Source organism: Miniopterus schreibersii (assembly GCF_964146895.1).
Source record: "Miniopterus schreibersii genome assembly, chromosome: 2".
Lineage (NCBI taxonomy): Eukaryota > Metazoa > Chordata > Mammalia > Chiroptera > Miniopteridae > Miniopterus > Miniopterus schreibersii.
In genome coordinates, this window is record NC_138102.1 from 28627289 (window position 1) to 28650888 (window position 23600).

Genomic DNA, 23600 nt, shown 5'->3' on the forward strand with positions numbered 1-23600 from the left:
GGGATCACATCCAGTAACAATCTCAAAACACAGATCATGCACCCTCACCATGCCAAGCATAATAGCAATCTTTGTGGTGCTTTTACTGGACAAGTCCTTCTGTCTTTTCCAAATAAGATCACCTCATTAAAGGGTCAACTTCTCCCTGTAGTGATGCTGTCCTGCTCTCCGCTGCCAACCATAAACAAGCCCATAGATGAATGATGGGCATGACCCCTAGAAGCCTGCCACCCAGGAGAGGGTGACCATCTAGAGCAGGGGTGGGGAACATCTGTCCGGCGGGCCGTATATGGCCAGCGAAATCATACTCAAAATTCAATAAATCTAGGAGCTTTTTTTCATAACTAATTTTTAAGTTGATCATTTTGTATGGCCAGAGAATGGTGTTATAAATATCCAAATGGCCCTTGGAAGAAAAAAGGTTCTCCACCCCTGATTTAGAGAGTACCCTGAGAAGAGTATAGATACTTGTGACTAACATCTGGCACAGATCCTCATTGAAAAGCTATGTTAATTATGTCACAAGAATACAGGCTATTAAAGAGAGCTCTGGGAAAGAAAAGCATGGCATAATACATGGCACAAGACATGGTACCATACTTTTAAGAACCTCTCAAAACCATTTCTTCAGCATTCACTCATGATTCTTTCCCACAATTCTATATGTTAGGAAAAAAAGATGGTATTATATTATCCAGCATATCAAATTCACAAACACTTACTGGGGATATATGAAAATAATAGCAATTCATATGCATAGACATGGCTGTGGAAGGATTTTATTGCTCCCAATTACTTGCATGTTCTTCCTTTAAGAGGTTACGATAGCTCCTCCCAAAGCTGGCCACTGTCAACTGCATCCTTCCCACTGAAAGGATCTGGGCTGGTCTGCAACTGCTTTGACCAATAAAACACAAGGCCAGTGATGCTGTACTAGTCCCAGGCTCAGATTTTAAGAGGACTGCAAGTTTCCATTCCTGACCCTTGGAACTGAGACCCATGAGGTCAGAAGTCCAGGATATTCTGCTGGAGAGAGAGACCATACGGGAGGAACACTGAGGCACCAGACACAGGAGTGAAGTCATCTTGCACAACCAGCCCAGCTGGGTCTTCAGCTAACACCAATCTCTTCTGCTGTATGGCTGCCAATGTTAGAAAGACCACAGGCAAGAATTGCCCAGTAAGCACAGTTTACTCACAGAACTGGGAGAAATAATAAATTGCTACTGTATGCCACTGAATTTTGGGGTAGCCTGACACAGAGCAACAGGTAAGTGAGCCAGAAGTTACACTTCCCACCCACTCTTTGTTAGGTGTTTTATAGTAAGTATCTCCTATCAGTATGATGACACTCTTCAACCCTAATGCTGCTAGGCTTTGCCAAGTGACTGCCTTCCACCAGTGGAATACAGGGAGTGTCATATGCCACCTCAGCAGAACTTGGATCAGGGCTCTGCTTTTATGATCTCATTTACTATTAATTACCTCCTTACAGGCATCATCTCCTAATACAGTCACATTGGGGGTTAGAGCGTCAACATGTGAACAGGGCAGGCATGATTCAGCCCATAGCAATAGTATGTATCATGATTTTTACATAATAATTCAGTTCTGTTGCTGCTTTCCTTCTTCCTCATATATCCAAACTTGTGAAGTTTCCTGCCAGGAGAGTCAGGACCTTACATCTTTATCATCTCACTAGGAAGCTATGGACAGTGTTAGGAAAAAATTCAAGCATACTTCTACACTTAATCAAAACAGGATCCTCTCAACTCCCACAATTCTAGAGTTTCAATTAGGAAGACTCAGAATGATGAACAGTTATTAAAGCCCAGATACCAGGGAGCAAACTTGTAATATCATCACGTCCACCTACAGATTTCACTGGAATGTCCATTATCTATATTTATTATCATGTTGGATTTCAGAAAAAATACACGCTGTTCACATAGGTAGGTGTTGCTTCAAAACTGGACATCTTTTTCTATTTGTCCAATTTTATTTTTTTTGATAACCACATTACTTTTTGTATACTAAACAAAATCATTTGTTTTGACAGGATTTTATTCTCCAACAGTTAGGACAAGTTGCTATGAAAAGAAAATAAATATTTTACATAGGAAAAATACATTATGTTGTCTGATAGTTTGGCAACCAAAATGTTCTATTAAATTGCACCCCTAGGCTTTTTTATATAATGATGCTTGATTGCCAGGGGAATTTCAAAGTTCTGAGGAGCTTTCTGAATAATAAATAATTTTTTTAATCCTCACTTGAGGATATTTTTTTCCATTGCTTTTCAGAGAGAATGGGAGAGAGAGAGTGGGGGAGAGAGACAGAAACATCGATGTCAGAGAGACACATGGATTGATTGCCTCCCAAATGCAGGGATCTAACTTGCAACGTAGGTATGTGCCCTTGACCAGAATCGAACCCTATACCCTTCAGTCCGAGGGCTGATGCTCTAACCACTGAGCAAAACTGGCTAGGGCAAATTATGCTATTCCTTCACTGTGTTTTATTCAAGTTCTATAGAAACTGATATTCTCCCTATGGATTCACATTTTTTGGTGATAATATTCCAGACTGGCATCCTTCATTTAAGAGAAATAAAGACAACTTTCCATGGAAATAAATTAATAATTCAATTTCTATTGTTATGCCATTGCAAATAAAATTAATAAGTAGATACCCCATTTCCTTTTAAATAAGGGGCTGCTTAAAGAAATGCAAAGATTTACTAAAATGTATCATTTCCCATTCCCACTACTCTTTTAAACAAATGAAGTACAGCTAAGGTCTCTGTTTGAAGTACAAACATTACTTCAAATTGGACTACCATTAATCTTCAATGTCAGGTTCACTCTGAAAACACTGAATAAACACCAACAGTGCACAGAAAATGTGACTCATTAAAAGATGGTCGCTGCCTAGAAGTCATAGTATAGTAAGAAAAGCCTACATATAAAAATTAAACTTAATTTTAAAAGACACTCATTGCATATGCTATTTTAATAGAGATAAATCCTGGTATAGTACAGATGTCATACTGGATTTAAAAAATAAAAAATAAAGGTAAAAATAATTTTCTAATTTTTATGATATATTATAGTGTACACAAAATCATAAACACAAACACATACACGCAGCCACGTTCTCTACTTTTTTCTTGGGAACAGGGCAATTCAAGTAACTGATTGTTGGAATAGTAGCCAAGTGAAATAAGCCATCAGAGAAAGAGGAGTACCATGTGATCTCACTTACATGTGGAATCTAATGAACAAAACAAATGGACAAACAAAATAGACCCAGAGGCATGGATGCATGGAACAGACTGACAAATATCAGAGGGGAGGGGAGGGGAGTGGGAGGAAATGGATGAAAGGTGAAGAGATCAGCCAAAGAACATATATGCAGAGCCCTTGGACATAGACAAAAATGTGGTAATGGTGGGGGAGGTAGGTGGTGAGCACAGTGCTGGGCGGGGGGGGAGAGGGGGGAGGAACATCTGTAATAGTGTCAACAATAAAAATAAAGTAAATTAAAAAAAAGATTTATGCAGCTACCAAAGATTGTACTAAAGAAACACTGAGGAGCCCTTTAATGCAAATTTTCTTTTGAGTCCATGATTCTAGGACACTCTAACAAAGTAAAGAAACAGAAAATAATGCATTAAATATACTTTTAAAAAATTTCACAGAGTGAGATTAATCTTATTTCATATCCAATATAGAAACCCATCAACAGTGTTTCTCAGACTCCAAGTGCATACAGATCACTTGGGAATCTTGACAAATTTGCAGATTTCAATTCAATAAGTTAATAAATGATTGAGATTTTACATCATCAACAAGTTCACTTTGATTATTAAGGTATCCACATACTTTCAACCCTTGCTAAGAAAAAAACAAAACAAAACAAAGACATGTATGTGCCTAAATGACCAGGCCAGTGGTTCTCAAGGGGTTGTTCACATACCAGCAATGTCAGCATCACCATTAGAAATGCTAATTTCACTGGCCTCACCTAGACCTACTGAGTGGGAAACTCTGGGACTGCTGCCCTGGAATCTTCTTTAACAAGCCTACAGTGATTTTAATGGACGGTAATACTGGGGAGCAGCTGTTCTCTGCAATGCTTGGGAAGGGAGTTACTCCTGATGCCCAAACTGCAATTGAGCAAGGCCTGTGACCCTCTGGTATCATACGCTACTAGCAGGTATCACCCCACCCTTCACCACAAGACAAAACAGGCGGTACTTGGATCTCACTCTCTATTGATTGACATGCAGAAGGTCCGGGGTGAATTTGGGAACCTATTCTTTTAAACTGGATTAGGGAAAGGTTTTAAACTTATTAATACAAAGACTACTTGTACTTAAACAAATGGGAAATGGGAAGGAGAGTGACTTTTAATGCCCAAATTATGATATGTGGGAAATATATTGTATTTCTTCCCTGTGAATAGAAGACAGTGTGTTTATTTTCTCATCCATAAGTATCTTTTAAGTTTTAAACCTCAGATATCTTGTCAATCTGAAATATATATTCTGCAGAGTCACTCCCTAAATAATTTATCATGACATGTGGCCAATTTTTCTCTGTCTTTGAGAAATTTATCAAAACACACGATGAAGAAATGTTACTTCTTTCTTCTGCAAAAATTAGTATTAAAGAAACTGAACATAGGGTTTCAGTCATAAATATTATGCTCTTTGTTCTGAACTAAATATTTCCAACATATTAATTTAAATTTAGCAGTTTCTTCAGAGTAGGGACTGAAATTGAACTTCTGGTCAACAAGTCATAAAATCTCTTTTCTTAAATGAATGGTTTGTAAAAAATATTTTTCCATACTATATTGTACAGTTAGTTTTTAAGTATATATGCTAGATTTTATTCTTATAATATTGATATTACTGTATTATATCAAAATTATTTTTAAATTTCACATTTTTATATAGAATTAACAAATATTTCTGATTTTCATTTTCCACCCCCATTTTACTTTTCATTCCTTAAAAACAGACATTCTCATTATTTTAACCAGTGACTGTATTCCAATAAAACTTTATTTACAAAAATAGGTGATAGTCTGAAATTAGCCCATGAATAGCTTGTCACTCCTTAATCTAAAAAATATTTTGTTCATAGATATAAAAAAAATCACATATATATATATACACACATATATATATATATATATATATATATATATATATATATATATATTCCTCCTCTAAGTAATACTTTTATGTGAACATCATACATAGCAATTTTATAAATCTTTAAATCCAAGGAGCTCCACAAATTTAACAGAACATGAACATGATTTCCAAGGTATCAAAGTTTAGTAACTTTTTACATTAGCTTTGTCAGTGCATTTCATTGTTTCCCAGAGTATTTTGTTTGTTCAAGGTAGAAGAAAATGAACAATAAAAGCAATGCCATAATGAAGAAAACAATCAGATGATCCTTGTTGCAATATGGTTAGTCTGCTCTACTGAACAGTGAGTGCAATGATTCGAGAGTGGAATTTACCTTGATAGGCAATCTGAGAAGGACAGGCGAACAGGGTATCCGTACCGGATGATCTTCACCATCTCCAGGACCCCAATATATTGTAGCTGAGCAGACACATAAAAATTATCAAAGGTATCTGGCAGCCTTGAGTTATTGGGCTTGAGGCAATGAATAAAGTGTGGAGTGCACTTCTCAAGTTTTCCAATAATATCCGTTAGAGATTTCTAAGGAGAGAAGTAAAACCAAACTGATTCTCCAAAGAAGACACCGACTAAAAATATAAAGCAGTTTTTAAATGAAAACCTTTATCTTTAATCATGACTTTTAAAATTATGCCTTCACTCGCTGTGTGTGTGTGTGTGTGTGTGTGTGTGTGTGTGTGTGTGTGTGTGCTTCTTTCCCCGAAAGTGCTCGAGTGGGCCAAAATGGGGAAAGGCTCGACGTAAACTCTCTACAGTTGACATAATCAAAATTTAGGTTTTAGAATCAGAAAAACATCACTGACCCTGAGTTGAGAGGCAATAGTTACGAGACCTCCTCGTTCCAGTCTTTGAAGAAATGTAGAAGTTCCTTTCTTTTTTAATAGCTGTAAAGAAAACAAAAAGAACGAATGAGGAAATTTAGTTTACTAAATTCCATTTAGAAGAAAAAAATTAACTCTCTCATCCACGCAAATTCCCTTACAGGCAGATATAGATTTAAAACAGTCTGTAAAAATCAGTACCCAATGATTTTCTCTAATGCGACCATAAAGTGGGGAAATGGACACCTACGTATAAAATAACACCCATCACTGCCCACCTCTCAAGGGCGTGGCTGTCACCATCCCGCACCCACTTCAATCTGAAGGTAAATATAGATCCAGACTTCACTTGGTGGTACAGTAAACTCACGCTGGTATTTTTACTGGTTGTGTTACTACCTGTCCACATTTATCACACCATGTAGCTGACTCTAGGGCAAAAGAACACTATTTTATGTTACAGAGATTTGATGTCTAAACAATGATTGGTTTTTCCCTTAAGATTGACTATGATTCATTTGTTTTTTACTTGCTTTTCCCCTTACCCTTCCTTTTCTTCTTCCTTTTTAAAAAACTACTAAAATTTTACCCGGCTGTGAAAAATGACAATGTTTTCTTTGATAAGTAATTATATACACCTCTTAAAAGAAAAAGAAAAAAAATCACATATAGCAAAGATTAAATGATAATGGAGATTAAAAAGTCAGTTAAAATGAAGCCAGGGGAAATGAAAAAATAAAGGGCAGAAGGTAATTAAGTAAATTCCACCATGGGTTAAAAGGAATCTCGGCCACTAATGTACCTTTACAGGTCACAACATCACACAGACTTAGGCCAACACATCTAGTGATCCCAAATAATTTATCTTAAAATAGAAAGATCTTTACAGAAGAAAAAATTCTGATACAACACTCCTGTCAATTTGGTGCTATTGCTACCATGGAAATAGCTCTTTTCCTTCCATTAAGATGAACTGTCAAAGAGAAATGATTAATTAGCACTGACAAGGGACTGTAAAATGAAGCGACTGGTCCAGGATCAACCTTTTTCTACAAACACAGAGCCCAGTGTATGCTCAGTTAAAGGCTGGGTAGACCCTACCCTGCTGCTCACAGGGATGGACATGGAGAGATGAGGGCAGTTAGAACAGAAGTGAGAGATGGAACACTTAAGGTATAATCATAATAAATAAATCTCTATCCTTTGAAATTGAACACTCAATTTCCTTTTCTGGATGGAGGAACTACTGTGAATTATCTCTCTTCTGCAGTCCTTTAGGGAAAAGACTAATGGCATCTATGCCTGGTAATGTTTAATAATTAAGGTTAAAAATTACAGTTTAGAGGTGTGTGGTGATTTCTTGCTCTCGATTTCCAGGATGATTGAGAAAGAAAGGGCCAGAAGGTTGAGCGAAACCCTCAGGGATAGAGATCTTCCTTGCAAAGGGTAACCCTTTGTCTTTTTTATGTAAAAGGTGCCATTTTGTACTCAGTGAGACTGAATTCCTATGATCATACAGAGCTGCAGCAACTCTATGAAAGGGTCCCTAAGTCTGGGGCCTAAGAGCTAAACAAACACATGGGGGGGGGGGAGTCTGACTTATTCCTAATATGTTATACACATTTTTGCCACTCTTCTAAAATAGAGCTGCTTTTAATTATGCTTTCATTTTAATTGGTAAGCTAAAATGCATTCCAGCAAGCTACAACTGAATATCTAAAAATGATTGTCCTGGACACCTTCCCAATCACATTTCTCATCTTTTATGGTTTTGGTAGAGGCAAGCAAAACAGAATGTGCTACACTGAATTTTAAACTTCAAACATTTCAGTTTGAAAATACTCTGTACTGAATTTTTAGTTCTATTTCACAAATAGTTAGAAGCATTAGGTTGTAAGTCCAACCATTCTTGGGTGGGACAGATACACATTAAAAAATAGTACAATAAAGAAATAAGTTAAAGGTCTACAAAATACACAGTGAAAACACTCTAACACCTGAAAAACACACTGTGTCTGTGAGAAACTACAATTTATTGTTCAGAGACCTAAAACCTCTGGAGTAATTAATGTCAACAGAGTAAGGGAGCTACGTCAACTCCCTCTAAGCCTGCTGTCCCTGAGGCTACTTCCCACTCATCACAAACACAGTCACAGAGATGAAACACAAGCAGGGTGTTGCACAGACGACACAATTACTAAATACTGTATTTGCTCTTGAATTTTCACTGTAAAGTACTTTCCTACACTGTTGCTTCTTTCTGACGGTTATACTTCAGGTAGGCATCCTCCCCTCTAATTCTTAAAAATTAAAATATCAATTCTTTCCATTAGTACTCATAATTGTGCCTTCTGAAAAAGAAGCAAATGTTCTAAGCAAACTTAAAAACAACCAAAGAAGAATCACAAAAATTCCTACCTTACTAAGTTCTAGATAATTCCTGTTTTTCCCGATAATTGAAGAAGCTGTCATTTTCTTATTGAGCAGGGCAGATTTATGTCCTCTGAATTTAAAAGAAGGATAGGAAGATAGAAGGGATCCTGTTTGTGACAGTTTCGACTGGAACAAATGATTGATCACGACATTTTCACTAGCTAGGAAATAAATAAATGAATATTGTAAGGTGGCATTAAAATTGTTATTTTCATTAAACTTACTCCTCAATCACTAAAACATTCAAAGTGGAAAATGTAATTAAAGACTCTATCTTTCCCTTTGCTTCTATTTAATTTTCCCCACTGTAAATGACACCATTTGATAAATTTTAACAGTCCTTGCCCGTGGCCGGGAGTCCTGGTTCCACGTTTTGCCATCCCGCCCCTGAGCCTTGTCCCTTCGCTCTGTCCTTACTACTCTCCTCGCTGTCTGAACAGAGCCTTAGCTCATCGATCCTCAGGGGTTTAGTGCACTTGTCCAAGTCATGAAGGCATGGATTCTGTCAGCAACTCTCATCCCAGGAAAATAACTACCCAGGAACATGTTTTCCAAGGATCTAAGCTGCTCAGGGCTGTATGTAAATACCTATGGGACTTTTTGGTAACTACTAATCTGTATTTCTCAGTCCCTTCAACTTTTTCACCCAGTTCATCAAAACCCCTCCCCTGTGGCAACCATCCATCTGTTCTCTGTGTCTATGAATCTGTTTCAATTTTGTTTTATTTTGTTCTTTAGAGTCACATATAAATAGGGAATATAGTCAATAAAATTGTAATAACTATGTGTGGTGCCAGGTGGGTACTAGAAGTATCGGGGAGAACACTTTGTAAAATATATGATTATCTAACCACTATGCAGTACACCTGAAACCAATAAAAAATAATATTGCATGTAAACTGTAATTGAAAAATAAAATTAAAAAAAATACCTATGGGAGACCCTATCCCATTTGGTTATATCAGTTTTTAGGTAAAAACTGATCCTGTTAAGCTGCAAAGGTAAAAAGCATCCTGATATATATTAGATGTTCTGTTATATAAATCCTAATAATTCTGGGCCCGTATTCCTTTCTTGACACTTCAGAAAGAAACTGGAGCAACGACAAAAAGATTTTTGATTATGAATTTAAATAGCATAGTGAAAACTGTATGGGGTGCTTAAGGATCTAGAAGGCACTTCCTCTGTGTTACTTATAACTATATGTAGACAGGATTTTATGCTTTTGTTTCCTTTTCTTTAAAATGACCATGCCCATACCTACTTTGAGGATTACCACAAAATTTAAATGTGAAATAATGTGCATCAGTCATTGAGGATCATGCTCAGCTCAACAGACAGCAATGTTTAGTCACAAAGCAGTTTACCTTTTCTACACCTAGATTATTTTGCTTGTCCAGGCTAACATATTTTTTAGCAATGCATTCAATACAAAGTCACTATATGAGTAAATAAACAGGAAACTAGGGAGAACTGTGGTGCTGGATTCAAATTAGAAGTAACTGCATATATTCATGACTTTTAATACATAGCTACATATCTATACATTTTCTGTAACTATATATTTTCTACATCTATATCTTAAGTTTTGTAGTTCTAAAAGGGCCAAAAAGCCATGACACCACAATAGAAATGAGCTAGCCAAGCCCCCATACCTTCGTGTTTAATAACACTATTCTACTCTAAAATAAATCAAGGCTTTTTGGACACATGGCTGATTGTAGATCTGAGGCAAGGGAGACAATCCTAGAACATCTTGGAAGGTCAAAATGCAAGGAAGTGCTTTAAAAAGATTATGAGAACCTGTCAAAAGGACATAGGAGCTAGCTTGAAGGGGTTCTCACTGGCCACATCCTGGCAATTTCAGCATCAAAATAATGATAGTAATGGATTATGATTCACTGAGTAAAATAAGGGGGTCAAGAAGAAACTAGACTTTTGGTGGTGAGCACACAACAGAGTATACGAATACCAAATTATGTTGTACACCTGAAATTTATATAATGCTATCAACCAATATTATATCAATAATTTTTTTGAAAGAGACAAGTAAAAAACCAAAAAGAATTTATGAACCCATACTGAAAATTAACTAATTAATCAGAAAGGAGCCTTCTTATAGTAAGATTCACTGTGGATGAAAAAAGTGGGTTAGAAAATCACCATCTTGCAACTATAGAGAAATCATTAATTTAGGTAAGAATCATTCATTTCTGCAAAACTAACAGGTGAACGTTTGATGAGGATGAGAATATTTACATTGTACCAAAGTACTTCCTTACAAATTACTTATCAAAGAAAAAACAGTGACTTTCAATTTAAAAAACCTGAAAGATGCCACCTTACAAAAGTGATTAAGGTTAACAGGTAAAGATTTATAGAGACACATGATTAGACATTATTATTATTGTATCGATGTTACTTATTCTGATGATTTACTGATGTTATATAAGATAATGTCCTTGATCTTAAGATATATACCAGAATATTTAGGCATAAAGATGCATGTGACATATCTGCAAATGGTTCAAATATATATATATATATATATATATATATATATATATATATATATATATATACACACACACACACACACATACATACACACACACACACACACACAGAGGAAGGGAAGGAAGGAAGGAAGGAAGGAAGGAAGGAAGGAGGGAGGGAGGGAGGGAGGGAGGGAGGGAGGGAGGGAGGGAGGGAGGGAGGGAGGGAGGGAGGGAGGGAGGAAGGAAGGAAGGAAGGAAGGAAGGAAGGAAGGAAGGAAGAATAAAAGAAGGGAATGAAAAAAAATAACTCAGATTAGGATATATGGAAGTTCTTTGTACTAATTTTGTAATTTCCTTAAATTTAAAATTATTTCATAATAAAGTTAATAAATATACAATACCATGGACCATTTAAATAAATAAAATTATTTATATTTATTACAAGTCTATGTATGGAAGGAACCACAGATAAATAGAGCACCATGTTAAAAGATTCCACAGATTCCTAAAATACTATAACAACCATGAATCATTTGTTCATATGATGGAATGGGTATGCAACTATGACTCATGGGCGTTTGGTCAATAAAGTTTTATTGGAACACAGCCATGTCCATTTGTATTGTCTAGGGCTGCTTTCTCCTCCTAACAACAGAGTTCAGTAGTTGCAATAGAGACCTTACAATTTGCAAAGCCTAAAGTATTTATTCTCTGACCCTTTAAAGGAAATGTTGCCATAATGCATAAACATCTAAGGGTACTCGGTAAATTCTGTTTTCTTCCTCAATGTGCCTGTAGCATGTGTTTAGAATAAAACAAAAGACACTAGTTTTTCTCTTACAACTTGTTAGCAAGCTTATATAAAATAATGACTTTAAAATATTGGGATGCTATTAAAATTAGGAGAATTGCAATGTCACTTGCCATCATCTCATTCTAAATATATATTCTATTATTATAAAACAAAAAACTAAAGAAAATATCATTGCACCAACTGAAAAACATGCTGTATATTAGATCTTGATAAACTGTATGGGTTAAATGCAAGTATCTTATAAATGAAAGTTCAAATCATTGAAAACTAGAAGACTTTTCCAATGATAAAGAATAGAATCAATTATTTCAAAATTTTCCTGCTATGCAATATTATTACAAGTCCATATTTTTATCATTAGCCTCAGCCTCTAAGATAACTTACAAAAACCCTAAGTTCTAAGAGGCAAACAGAGTAATTCCTAGTGAAAAACAATATATTGTAACTGCTGTTTGATTTAAGGTAAATATGTTCCTCAAACCAGAAGTGATATGATGTCCTACTTCCAGCTCAAAGGCATCCACCTATTTTACAAAAGACTCTTATATGCTTCTTTCCCCAGGAAAGATAAATGACTCTATCTCATTTAGAGCAACTTAAAGCACAAAAGATGCTATGTTTTAATTCATTGAAAAGGTTATTAGCAAAATGTGAATCACTGCAGAACTGCAATTAAGCTATTAAGAAAATAACTACCAGAGGAGATAGAATTATACATATTGGCATATATATAATTACACTATACATAAATGCAGTACATAGTTTTATGTAGAGTATAGAATTACAGCTATACATATATAAAGCACTAAGTTTCACAAAGTAGATGGAACCTATAAATTTATATTGATATATACATATATGCATGTGTACATATATACATTTTTGCACTCATTCTACTTTGTGATCATTAGTTCTTTATATGAAATACATAAGAATAAACTACCCCTTGTGTGTGTTTCAGAGTCATCATAAGTAATGGAATTCACCCTGCTGTGGCCTGAATAACTTTGGAAGCCTTATTTGTCTTCATTAGTCTTCACATAAGAGCTTTTCTTTATTCATAACACTAGAGTGTTAAAGGTGTGCTATAATCTCTATGTGCTAAAAAGCTTAGTTAAATTATGGATTCCACTGGACTCCAAATTAAATTGTAACCAATGTATAGTGTGGAAAGATCCATTTTTTATGATTCTGGGCATTAGAATGTAAAAGAACTTCAATTATCCTTTGGCTGGTGGCATATTTTATAGGACAATGTTCAGAGAACTATGAAATGTGTGGTATTTTAGCCACAGGAGGGGAAAACTTACTTTTCATTACAAACAGAAGATTCTGTGAAAGAGAGTCTTTATTTTTTTCAATTGCTCCAACAATTTCATACGTTACCTAGGGTAAAAGAAAATAGCATAATTATTAATGATAAAACATGATCATAGAATAATTTCCTTTAAAGAATAACTGGACTCAGGGGAGGTTTTTAATACTTCATAAAAGAAGCGTCTTCAGGTCTTGGAGTTCACGTTATGGGTAGGTTCAAAGTGCTCGCCTGTGTGCTGTCATTCTACACATTGAACAAGGGACACCTCTCCTATTCTAATTTGCAAAGCCCTCCTCTGATCACTAGTTTAAGTGAAAAGGGTGGTGACTCACATTCATGTAGTCCCTTTATTCTTGAGAACTCTAACCTGCACAGAAAACTCACTAAACCAAGTAGAGAGACTTCATGACACTTTGAATAAGAAGTGTGATTTCAGTTTGATACATTCAACAGTCTCTCTATTAAAAGGGTCCTTTTGGATCATTTACACCATGAACCTGAAGTCTTTAAAGTGAAGAAAACATGTGAAACAATAAATTCTGGATTATTCAAGGACAGTTTACTTATGAATACATTTACATGACTTCACTGTCTGCTTTTACTGGTGTTCCAGTCTGGCCTGGGAGACCTGGTCTCTGAAGAGAGACACGGTTTCACTGCCTCTCTCAATCCCAACTAAGCATAACTCCAATCTGGTCTTGAGAAGTCAGATCAGCAATAAGTTTCAACAGCTGCTTCTGCCTCTCGTGAAAACATGTTGAGTCACAGCACCACGCTCAGGTGTCACAGGCTGTCCTGGGCCCTGGTGGGTCAGTACTGAACCGAGGGAGGCAGCCGCCCAATGAACGGCACCTCTTTGCGCTGCATCACCCAGGAGGCAGTATCGGGGCTTAGATCAATAAAGGCAATAATCACCCCACTCTTGGAATTTCAGCTAGACGGCCCTCAGAGGACTGTCTCATTGGCAGCAAAAGGGGACTAAACAGAAAAAGAATCCACGAGACAGAGGCTATGTGCCTACTGAGAGGAACGTAGGAAAAAAGGCCAAATAACCCCTAACGAATCTTGCTTCCTAAATGACTTTCAAACTCCAGTGCCTGACCATGCCACCCTTACAATAAAGCCTTACTGAGTTGTTATTCTTTGTTGTCAGAAGAACCTAAATGGCAGAGAAATCCCAAGATGTCTTGAAGTTTCTCAGATCTTTCCAATATGAATTTGGATCAGAAGACTGGCTGAGCTGAGGCAATGCCAAAAAAACTAAACAACTTTCAGATACTCTTAAATCATGATCCCGTGTGCCCTTGTGCCAGAACATGGTTTACCAATATTAAAATGTGAACTATGTATTCTGTTACATATCATACAGTGCTGAACATGAACAATGTTTATATAATCTAGAGTAGTGATTGTCAACCAGGGGTGAAGGTGGCTCCAGGGGACACCTGCCACAACTGAGGGAGTTTGTGGGTGGAAAGGAATGCTACTAAACATCCTAGTGCACTGCACAGCTCCCCAGTGAAGAATTACCTGCCCCAAATGTCCATAGAGTTGGGGTTGAGCAACCTTAATCTAGAGATTTGCCTTCTCTCTATGCCTTCCTCCAGCAGGCACAGCAGTGCTCAGGAAAACCGTGGAAAAGAAGCCAGAACATCCTTCACAGCCATGTTGAACCCAAGTGGACTGGGCAAGTCATTTAATGTCCCAGAGCTGACCCCGTAGTGAAGAGCTCTCCTCCACATGGCTCTAATCTATTCTAACCTATTTTTCCATGGGAATCTGATGATTCTGAATTAAACACACATACACACACACACACACACACACACATGCAATACACACACACACACACGCAATTGTGTGATTTTCTCTAAATAACAGTCCTTGTTTGCCTTTGTTCCTGCTACGGCCCTGCTTTGTGATGACCATTCCTAATTCCTGCAGTAAAATCCCGACTGTACCTTGAGGGCAGTGAGGATGTGATGGTGTGTTCAGCTCTGTCTCCCTGGAGTATCAAGCTAAATGACTTGTCCACTGGACACATTCAATGAATATTTGGTGAAATTAACAAAAAAAGGTTTTGTTATCTTGTGACCAAATATAACATAACATTGTGTTGGTCTTTTAAATTTAAGATTATGATAATAAGTCTTTCATTATCACAAGATCATGTGCTTTGGAAAGCTCTCATTAATGGCACCCTGGTTGTATTTGGATATATATTTTTAAAGCTGAAGGTCTACATTAAAACTAAAGTTCAGAACTTCTTATTTGGAGATTCCAACTGGCCAAGTTCCACAGAAAAAGAAATTTAACACATACATACAGTAAAGCATTCCATGAGGGCATAGAGTTTAGTAAATATTTTATTTTGCATAAAATTAATAAATCATCAAGCAAATGAACCTAATTATTTTTGTGGTAACAGACAAACTACTTTGGCCCTGAGTCTATCTTCATGTGCTAAATAATATTCTGCAAGGACCCTCCAAATTTAAGAGCTTCTGACCCTATTTTAAGTTATGGATGATATCAGTATTGACAGGATTTGATTGAAAGCTCAACACAGCCCAGCCGGGCATGGCTCTGCGGTTGAGTGTCAACCTAGGATCCAGGAGATTGGGGTTCGATTCCTGGTCAGGGCACATGCCCTGGTTGCGGGTTGCAGCCAATCAATGACTCTCTCATGATTGATATTTTCTCTCTCTCCCTCTCCCTTCTGCTCTCTGAAATCAATAAAGATATTTTTTTTTTAAAAAAAGAAAGCTCAACACAATTATTAGATACTACCCCAAATAGCTTAGTTATTTTATCATAATTAATATAATAATGCAAATGACTGAAAATGTTACATAAAATTGGCATTAGTGGAATGTCAACACATGGTCCCAAATAATGTTTTTTTCCTCCCCTCATACCAAATCTTGAATCAAGTATTTCCTCAAGGAGCCCTCCCATATTTTAGTGAGAATTGAAATCAGAGACTACCATCTGGACCCTAAAGGTGCAAAATAGCACATTATTATCGGGTTAGTCAATGTTTCTAGTAGTTTTTAGTGGATGGATCTGAGAAATAGATGCACATGACACCCACATATGTGAGGATTTTTTTTTCATTTTAAAGATAAAATACAATCTGATTTCAAATTTGGTCTTTTAACCATGATAATTTCTTCTATCCAAGTTTTCATATTGGCCTTGTTAAAGGCAATTTGAAAATCTAAATAAGTAATTTCCAGTCATGCTCATTTGTTATGTTACATATATAACCTGCTCTCATCAGCTTTAAATATTTATTTTATTTTTTTAAATATATCCTTATTGATTTCAGAGAGAAGAAAGAGAAAGAAAGAGAGAGAGAGAGAGAGAGAGAAACATCAATGATGAGAGAGTCATTGATCGGCTGCCTAGCCTGCAACCCGGGCATGTGCCCTGACCGGGAATCGAACCCCGATCTCCTGGATCCTAGGTCAACGCTCAACCGCTGAGCCACGTCTGGCCGGGCAACTTTAAATATTTTTAATTAAAGTTTTAAATTTGAGATAATTGTAGATGAACATTCAGTTGTAAGAAATAATACAGAAAGATCCTATTGACCCTCTACCCAATTCCCTCCAATGGCAACATCCTACAAAACCATCACAACCAGAGTATTGACATTAATGGGGTGAACACTCAGGACATTCACATCACTGCATGGATCACCCATGTTGCCAGTTTGAGGGCACACTCACCTCCCTAAAATCAGTTGAACACATCTGTATCAGTCTACTTCTCCATTCTTTAATCTCTTCCATTGATCTATGTGCCTATCCCTTCACCTCTGTCTTGATTGGTGAAGCTTTAAAGAGCGACTGTAAATTAAGTAGACTAATTCCTCCCACATCATGCCCCATTTTAAAAGTTGTTTTAACTATTCATTCTTCACCTTTCCATATAGATTTTAGAATAATATTCACTATATCTCTTTATCTAAACAAAATTTCACATGATTTTGATAGGAATTACATTAAACCCCTGTAGCAATTTGGGGACAACTATTACTATATCATTAGTAAACTGACTATTTAATGTGTTGTCTTCCAATCCATAAACATGACACGTCTCTTATTTGGATCTTTGATTTTTTTCATCAGCATTTTGTGGTTTTTAGCATACAGATCTTCTACACGTTTTGTTAGATTTACATCCATTTGCATTTTTATGAGCAATTATCAATGTTATATTTTTAATTTACTGTCAGTAGTATATAGAAATAAAATTGATTACTTTATGTTTATATTGTATCTTGTGACCTTGATGAGCTCATTTATCAGTTCCAGGAGTTTTTTCTTTTTTTTTTTTCCTTTGGTAGATTTCTTGGGATGTTTCACATGGACAATCATGTCATCTACAAATACAGATTTCTTTCTTCCTTTCCAATATGCCTTTTATTTCATTTCTTGTCTTATAGCACTATGCCTTTCAGCACTATGTTTAATAAAATACTGAGAGCAGCCATTCTTGCCTTGTTTTGATCTTATGAGTAAAACATTCTTTCACTATTGAATATAATGTTAACTGTAGAATTTTATCAAATTGAGGATACTCCCTCTATTTCTATTATTTTCTGAGTGTTTTTTAAATCATGAATGGATGTTAAATTTTATCAATGGCTTTTTCTGCATCAATTGATATGATTATGTGATTTTTTCTTCTTTAGCCTGTTAATATGGTAGATTACTTTGATTGATTTTCAAATATTTAACCAGCTTTGCATCCCCAGGAAAAAAATGAATGATTCATGGTGAATAATTCTTTTTACATATCGTTGAATTATATTTGATAATATTTAAAAGTATTTCGCTGCACAGCCAGTGTGGCTCTGTGGTTGAGGGTCAACCCAGGAACCCGGAGGTCATGCTTGGATTCCCAGTCAGGGAACATGCCAGGGCTGTGGCACAATCCTGGTGGGGGGCCTGCAGGAGGCAACCGATCGATGATTCTCTCTAGTCATTAATATTTCTATCTTTCTCTCTCTCCCTTCCTCTCTCTGAAATCAATAAAAACATTTTTTTTAAAAAAGTATTTTGCAGCTGCATCAGGATGGATAGTAATCTTTAGTTTACAGTCTTTTGTGTATTTACTGTCATTTGCTGATTTTGATATCAGGGTAATAGAAGCTTCCATTTTTCTATAAAAGATTATGTAAAGTTAGTGTTCATTTTCCTTTAAGTATTTGGGGGAAATCTCTAGTGAAACCATCAGGGACTGGAGCTTTCTTTTTCCAGTTAGTTAAGTTACAAATTCATTTCCTTGATGGCTATTGGGCTATTCAAATTACATAGTTCATATTGGGTAAACTGAGGTATTGGTTTTCTTGAGGAACAGGTATATTTCATCTAAATTAAGTGTACATGTAACAGCTGGTTGTAACCCCCTTTTGATCTTTTTGATGTCTGCAGGGTCTGTAGTCATAGTAATACTTCCTGTTTTATTCCTGATATTAGCAACTTGTGTCTTTTCTCTTTATCATTTTTATTAGAGGTTTGTCATTTTTTATGGTTATTTTAAAAGAACCAGATCCTTGTTTTATTGATTTTCTCTATTTTTTTAAATTCTATTGATTTCCACTCTTTGTGACTGCCTTCTGTTTCTTGCTTTCAGTTTACTTGGCTCTCCTTTTTCTAAGTTCTTAAGGTGGGAGCTTAGATTATGATTTGGGACTTGCTAATATATGCACTTAGTGCTATAAATTTTCCTCTCAGCCTGCTTTAGCCATGTTTCACAAACTTGATCCTTGTGTTTTCATTTTCATTCAATCTAACAGATTTTTAAAAACTCCTTTGAGACTTCTTTTTTTTGACCCATGGATTATACAGAAGGGTAATGCTTAGTTTCCAAGTATTTGGTGATGTTCTTGTCATCTTTCTGTTACTGATTTCTAGTTTGATTGCACTGTGGTAGGTATCTGCAGTCTGTATAATTAGAGTTTATTTCATTTTGATTTATGGTCCAGCATAGGTCTTTTTGGATAATGTTCTGTGGGTACTTAAAAAGTGCATATTCTGCTTTTGTTGGTTTGAGTGTTCTATAAAGGAGTAGATCCTGCTGGCTGATGATGATGTTCAGTTCTTCCATATTCCTGCTGCTTCCCTAGGACGATGTTCTATCATTTTTCCAGAGGAGGGTGTTGAAGTTTCCAACTTAATCTTTTGTTTTGGCTGGCTTCCTCTAATACCACTCAGCAGGAGAAGGGAGGCACAGCCTGGTACCATAAGGTGGGAGAAGTCTAGCTTCCCCACTAAGCCTCCTCTGACATAAAAGAAGAGGGGATTCCCTCACTGGCTTATTTCACTTAGCACAATACACTCCAGGTTCCTCCATTCTGTCTCAAAGGGTAAGAGTTACATCTTTTTTTACAGCTGCATAGTATTCCATGGCGTAAATGAACCATAGCTTTTTTATCCACTCATCTACTGATGGGCACCTGAGCTGTTTCCAGATCTTAGCTATTATAAATAGTGCTTCTAAAAACATAGTGGTGCATATATTCTTTCTGATTGGGGAAAATTATCACATGATCTCACTGACATGTAGAATCTAATGAACAAAATAAACTGATGAACAAAACAGATCCAGAGACATGGAAGCATGGAACAGACAGAGAGATCTCAAAGAGAAGATGGGGGGTGGGGGTGGGAAGAGATTAACCAAAGAACTTATATGCATATAGGCATAAGCCACGGACACAGACAAGAGTGAGGTGAAGGCCTGGGGAGGGGATGGGAGCAGGGCAGAGGGGGTCAATGGGGTGAAAAGGGGACATCTGTAATACTTTCAACAATAAAGATATTTTTAAAAAAGGAGGAAAGGGGGGTTCTCATTACTGCTGAGCAGGTGCAGGCACGGGGGTCCTTGGTCTCTGCTGGAACTCTAGCCACACTTTTCTGGCTGCTGGGTGAGCAAGTGGAAGGAGTTGATGTGGTTCTTTGTTCACTAAGCCACCTCCACCAACTATGTGTGGGGAGAGAGGAGCTATGGCCAGGTCACCTCTGGCAGAGGTGAAAGTCATGATCCCCGACTAGACCTCCTCTGACATCCCCCAACAGTGGAGGTGGGGTGGGGGGGCACAGTACAAATTCAAACTTTAGCACAATACTAAAATCTGAAATCATATACACTAAAAGGAAAACTATAATTTTAATAAATGTCACTAAAAGTTTATTTTATTGTTTTCATTTTTAAAATTTACAGCAAATGAAGTGGCCATAGCTGAACAAAATTTTAATCTGAACTATGGTAATTCATGCTTTCTTTTTGTCCTGAATAAACACAAGAACTTGAAGTAAAATTTGAGAAAAATATGGGAGTAGAAAACCAAAAATCTAAGTCAAAGCTCATCCATGTTGAATCTCTGATAAACCCTCACTATCTAGGGAGAGATGCCCACTTCACCTAATAAAATCCTTCCGTATATGGCACATTTCTAGGTGCTTTTCATTGTACTTTTCTCCTCACTTTCTGCCACTCTGCTCCAAAATTCCTCTCCTGCCTTTCCATTTAGGCAATTCCTTTCCACCTTTTCCAGCTGCCAATGTTAAGTCTTTTTTCCAAGGCTCAGCTCTCTGGGAGGCAACAAGCTGCAGCGGAAGGAGCACCAGCGTTGCATGGCAGCCTTCCTCTTCAGTGAGTCCCGCCTGGTAGGCATCCTGGGTCAAGATGCTGAGACTTCATCTCTACAGAACTTGGAAGGTAATGTAGGTCGGTCTCTCAGCCTCCCTCTCTCCCTCTATCATCTATCTATCTATCATCTATCTATCTATCTATCTATCTATCTATCTATCTATCTATCTATCTATCTATCTATCTATCTATCATCTATCTATCTATCATCTATCAATCTATCTATCTATCATCTATCATCCATCTATCTATCTATCTATCTATCTATCTATCTATCTATCTATCTATCTATCTATCATCTATCTATCTATCTATCTATCTATCATCTATCTATCTATCTATCTATCTATCTATCATCTATCATATCTATATCTATCTATCTGTCTATCTATCTATCTACCTACCTACCTACCTACCTACCTACCTATCAATCTATCATCTATCATCTATCTCTTGCTTATTTGGTGATATTGAGGATAAGTGGAAAAGTTTGTCAGAACCTAGCTTTGCATAATGCGTATAGTTTTCTAATAATATCCCTCATACCTGCTTCTAATGCTCACCTGTGCTTTCTTCTCAGGCCTTCTCAGAATTTTTTTACAGTATGGGCTTGAGAAGGACTCAGGGAGTCATCTGTGTCATCTATGTTGAGGCTGCTAAGTGGGCTGCTTATCCAAAAAGGAGACTCTCATCCTATAACTGCAATTCTCTCCGTCAAAATTCATTCATTACTTTACAGAGGAATTGCTCCCAAATAAAGCAAGTCTCCCCGAAAGTCTAAGCATATCACATTCGTCAGCCTCAGCACTGGATCTCACTGAGACCAGTGGCTTCCAGGAGGCAGGGAGGCAATGACTACATAGAAAAGAAATCATGGAAGCTGCAAAACAGTGGGACAGGGCCACTGGGTTCCTGGGCAAAGCAAAGGGAAGCGAACCTCAGAGCCTAGCTGAATGGACAGAGGCATTTCTCTAAAAGGGAAACCACCAAAGAGGAACTCAGTGTATCCTAGAGACCCCTATATCTTGGTCAGGCTGCGATATCACGAGAATAGATAAAGGCCTGTCCCCTCAGCTGAGCCACTGGGGGGTGAGGGACAAAGCGGGAGCTGCTGGAGCAGCAGGAAGCAGGTTTTAAGCAGAGGCCTTTCTAGGTCATTCCGGACAGCTGCTCTGCTCACAGCCCTACCCTTCCCTTTCTTGCTGCTTTTTTTTCAGGGATGAAAGAAGAAAAACATGAAAGTCGCAAAAGATAGAGACCAGTTTAAATACTCCCCTTTCCCCCCTGTCTTTACATTATGCTTCTTTGGTCTTAAGGGCGGGATGATAGGATTCCTGCTGTACTTGACAGCATGCCTCATGCATGTAATGGAGAAATTTATATGCATGCAGCCTCATACAAACCTAAGGAAACTGTCATGTATTCAAAGATTTCCTTTGGAATGATTCTATTCAATAAAACGACTCCAAAGGAAATTTAGCAATGTGCTTATGTTTCAGCAGTGAGCAATACTCATCTAAATGCTTCAGTGTGGATGCCAAATGAAGGGTGCGATATAAACCAGGGAACATGGCAGTGGGCTGCTTTTCTGGAAGTACTTGCTGTAACACTCTGGCACCGCAATAAATATAATTAAAAGACAAATTGTGTTAGCTATATATATGAAAAAGGGAGTATAAAACTTTCACTGTGGCTGTGAATTACAATTCAGCAAGGTACCTCGTTTCCAGGGTCCACAAAGAAAAGGAAAGTTATGAAATGCCAAACCATGGGCATTTCCTTTCTGCATGAAGGCTGTCTGGCTCATGCTTGGCTAATCACCAAGGAAACTGGAATATCCTAAGGTGAGAGAGCTCCTTGGCAACAGCTCTATCCACAATCACTGATTTTTAATTCCCCGAGTTGAAAGCAAGAGCAGTTAGTTGGCTTGTTCGACCTTGATAAAGACAGTACGGGGCGTGCCAGAGCCGGGCGCGAGGTGTGAATACTTCTGCAGCCTCAGGCCCTGTCCCGGCGCCTGGTACCCAGCAGGAGGGCGATGCGAGACTGTGGAATGTGCACTACACTGAGCACCTACTCTGTGGCTAATACCTTCAGTGTTTCAGAAAATGTGCTTCACAGATTCCCTGTAGGAAAACATTCTCTGGTGCTTAATAAACATGCACATACTTTAGACCTCACCCAGACCTCTTCATCATTATTTATAGGACTGGAGCCAAAGGACCTGCACTTTTAACTTGTTCCCCAGATGATTCTGGTGCACGTTCAAGTCTGAGAATCATGGCCCCAGGTATGAGTGACTCACGACGCTCTGTGAACTCTGCCCTCCTGTGATGCTGGCAGAGCATGAGGGAGCCCAGGGACAAGGTTTGCAGAGGATGCATTTTTTTCTGGGCATTTGAGATATGGAACAACTATGAGAGCAGATATTGGTATATTTTAAATTGCTGACAAGTTTAAAATGAGACTACAGTATAATTATACTCAGGCTAAACTTTTTTCCCCTTAGGATAGTTAATATTTTGTAAAAAACTATAGAGGAAGAATTTTCAAATACTTTTTTCTAAGACCTCAGCAATAGAAGCCAGTATTTTTGAACAACGCTGTTATTGCGGTGCCCTGTGTAAGTCAGATACAGTGCTGGAAGTCAGGGGAAAGTAAAAGAGAGTACTAAAGTAGAAGAGACAAGGGACCAAGGGTTATGAAGAGGGGTTCATATTCTAGTTTCCACTCATCAGCCTAAAAAAAGAACACATGGGACACAGGCTGCGATAATTAACTCTGGAAGCATGAGTAGTCGGCTTCTCCGAACCTCAGTTTCTTACTT

General features: G+C 37.3%; 1 protein-coding gene across 2 annotated transcripts in view; it reads right to left on the minus strand.

Moving 5' to 3' along the window:
• MYO16 (myosin XVI) overlaps positions 1-23600 on the minus strand; it is a 474768-nt gene that overhangs the window by 130674 nt on the left and 320494 nt on the right. For both annotated transcript variants that reach the window (XM_081128844.1, XM_081128843.1), the window contains exons 24-27: positions 13101-13176; positions 8464-8639; positions 6028-6108; positions 5541-5746 (exon numbers count right to left, since the gene is read on the minus strand). In XM_081128844.1, the coding sequence (XP_080984970.1) occupies positions 5541-5746; positions 6028-6108; positions 8464-8639; positions 13101-13176 (539 nt within the window). The remainder of the gene's footprint in view (positions 1-5540; positions 5747-6027; positions 6109-8463; positions 8640-13100; positions 13177-23600) is intronic.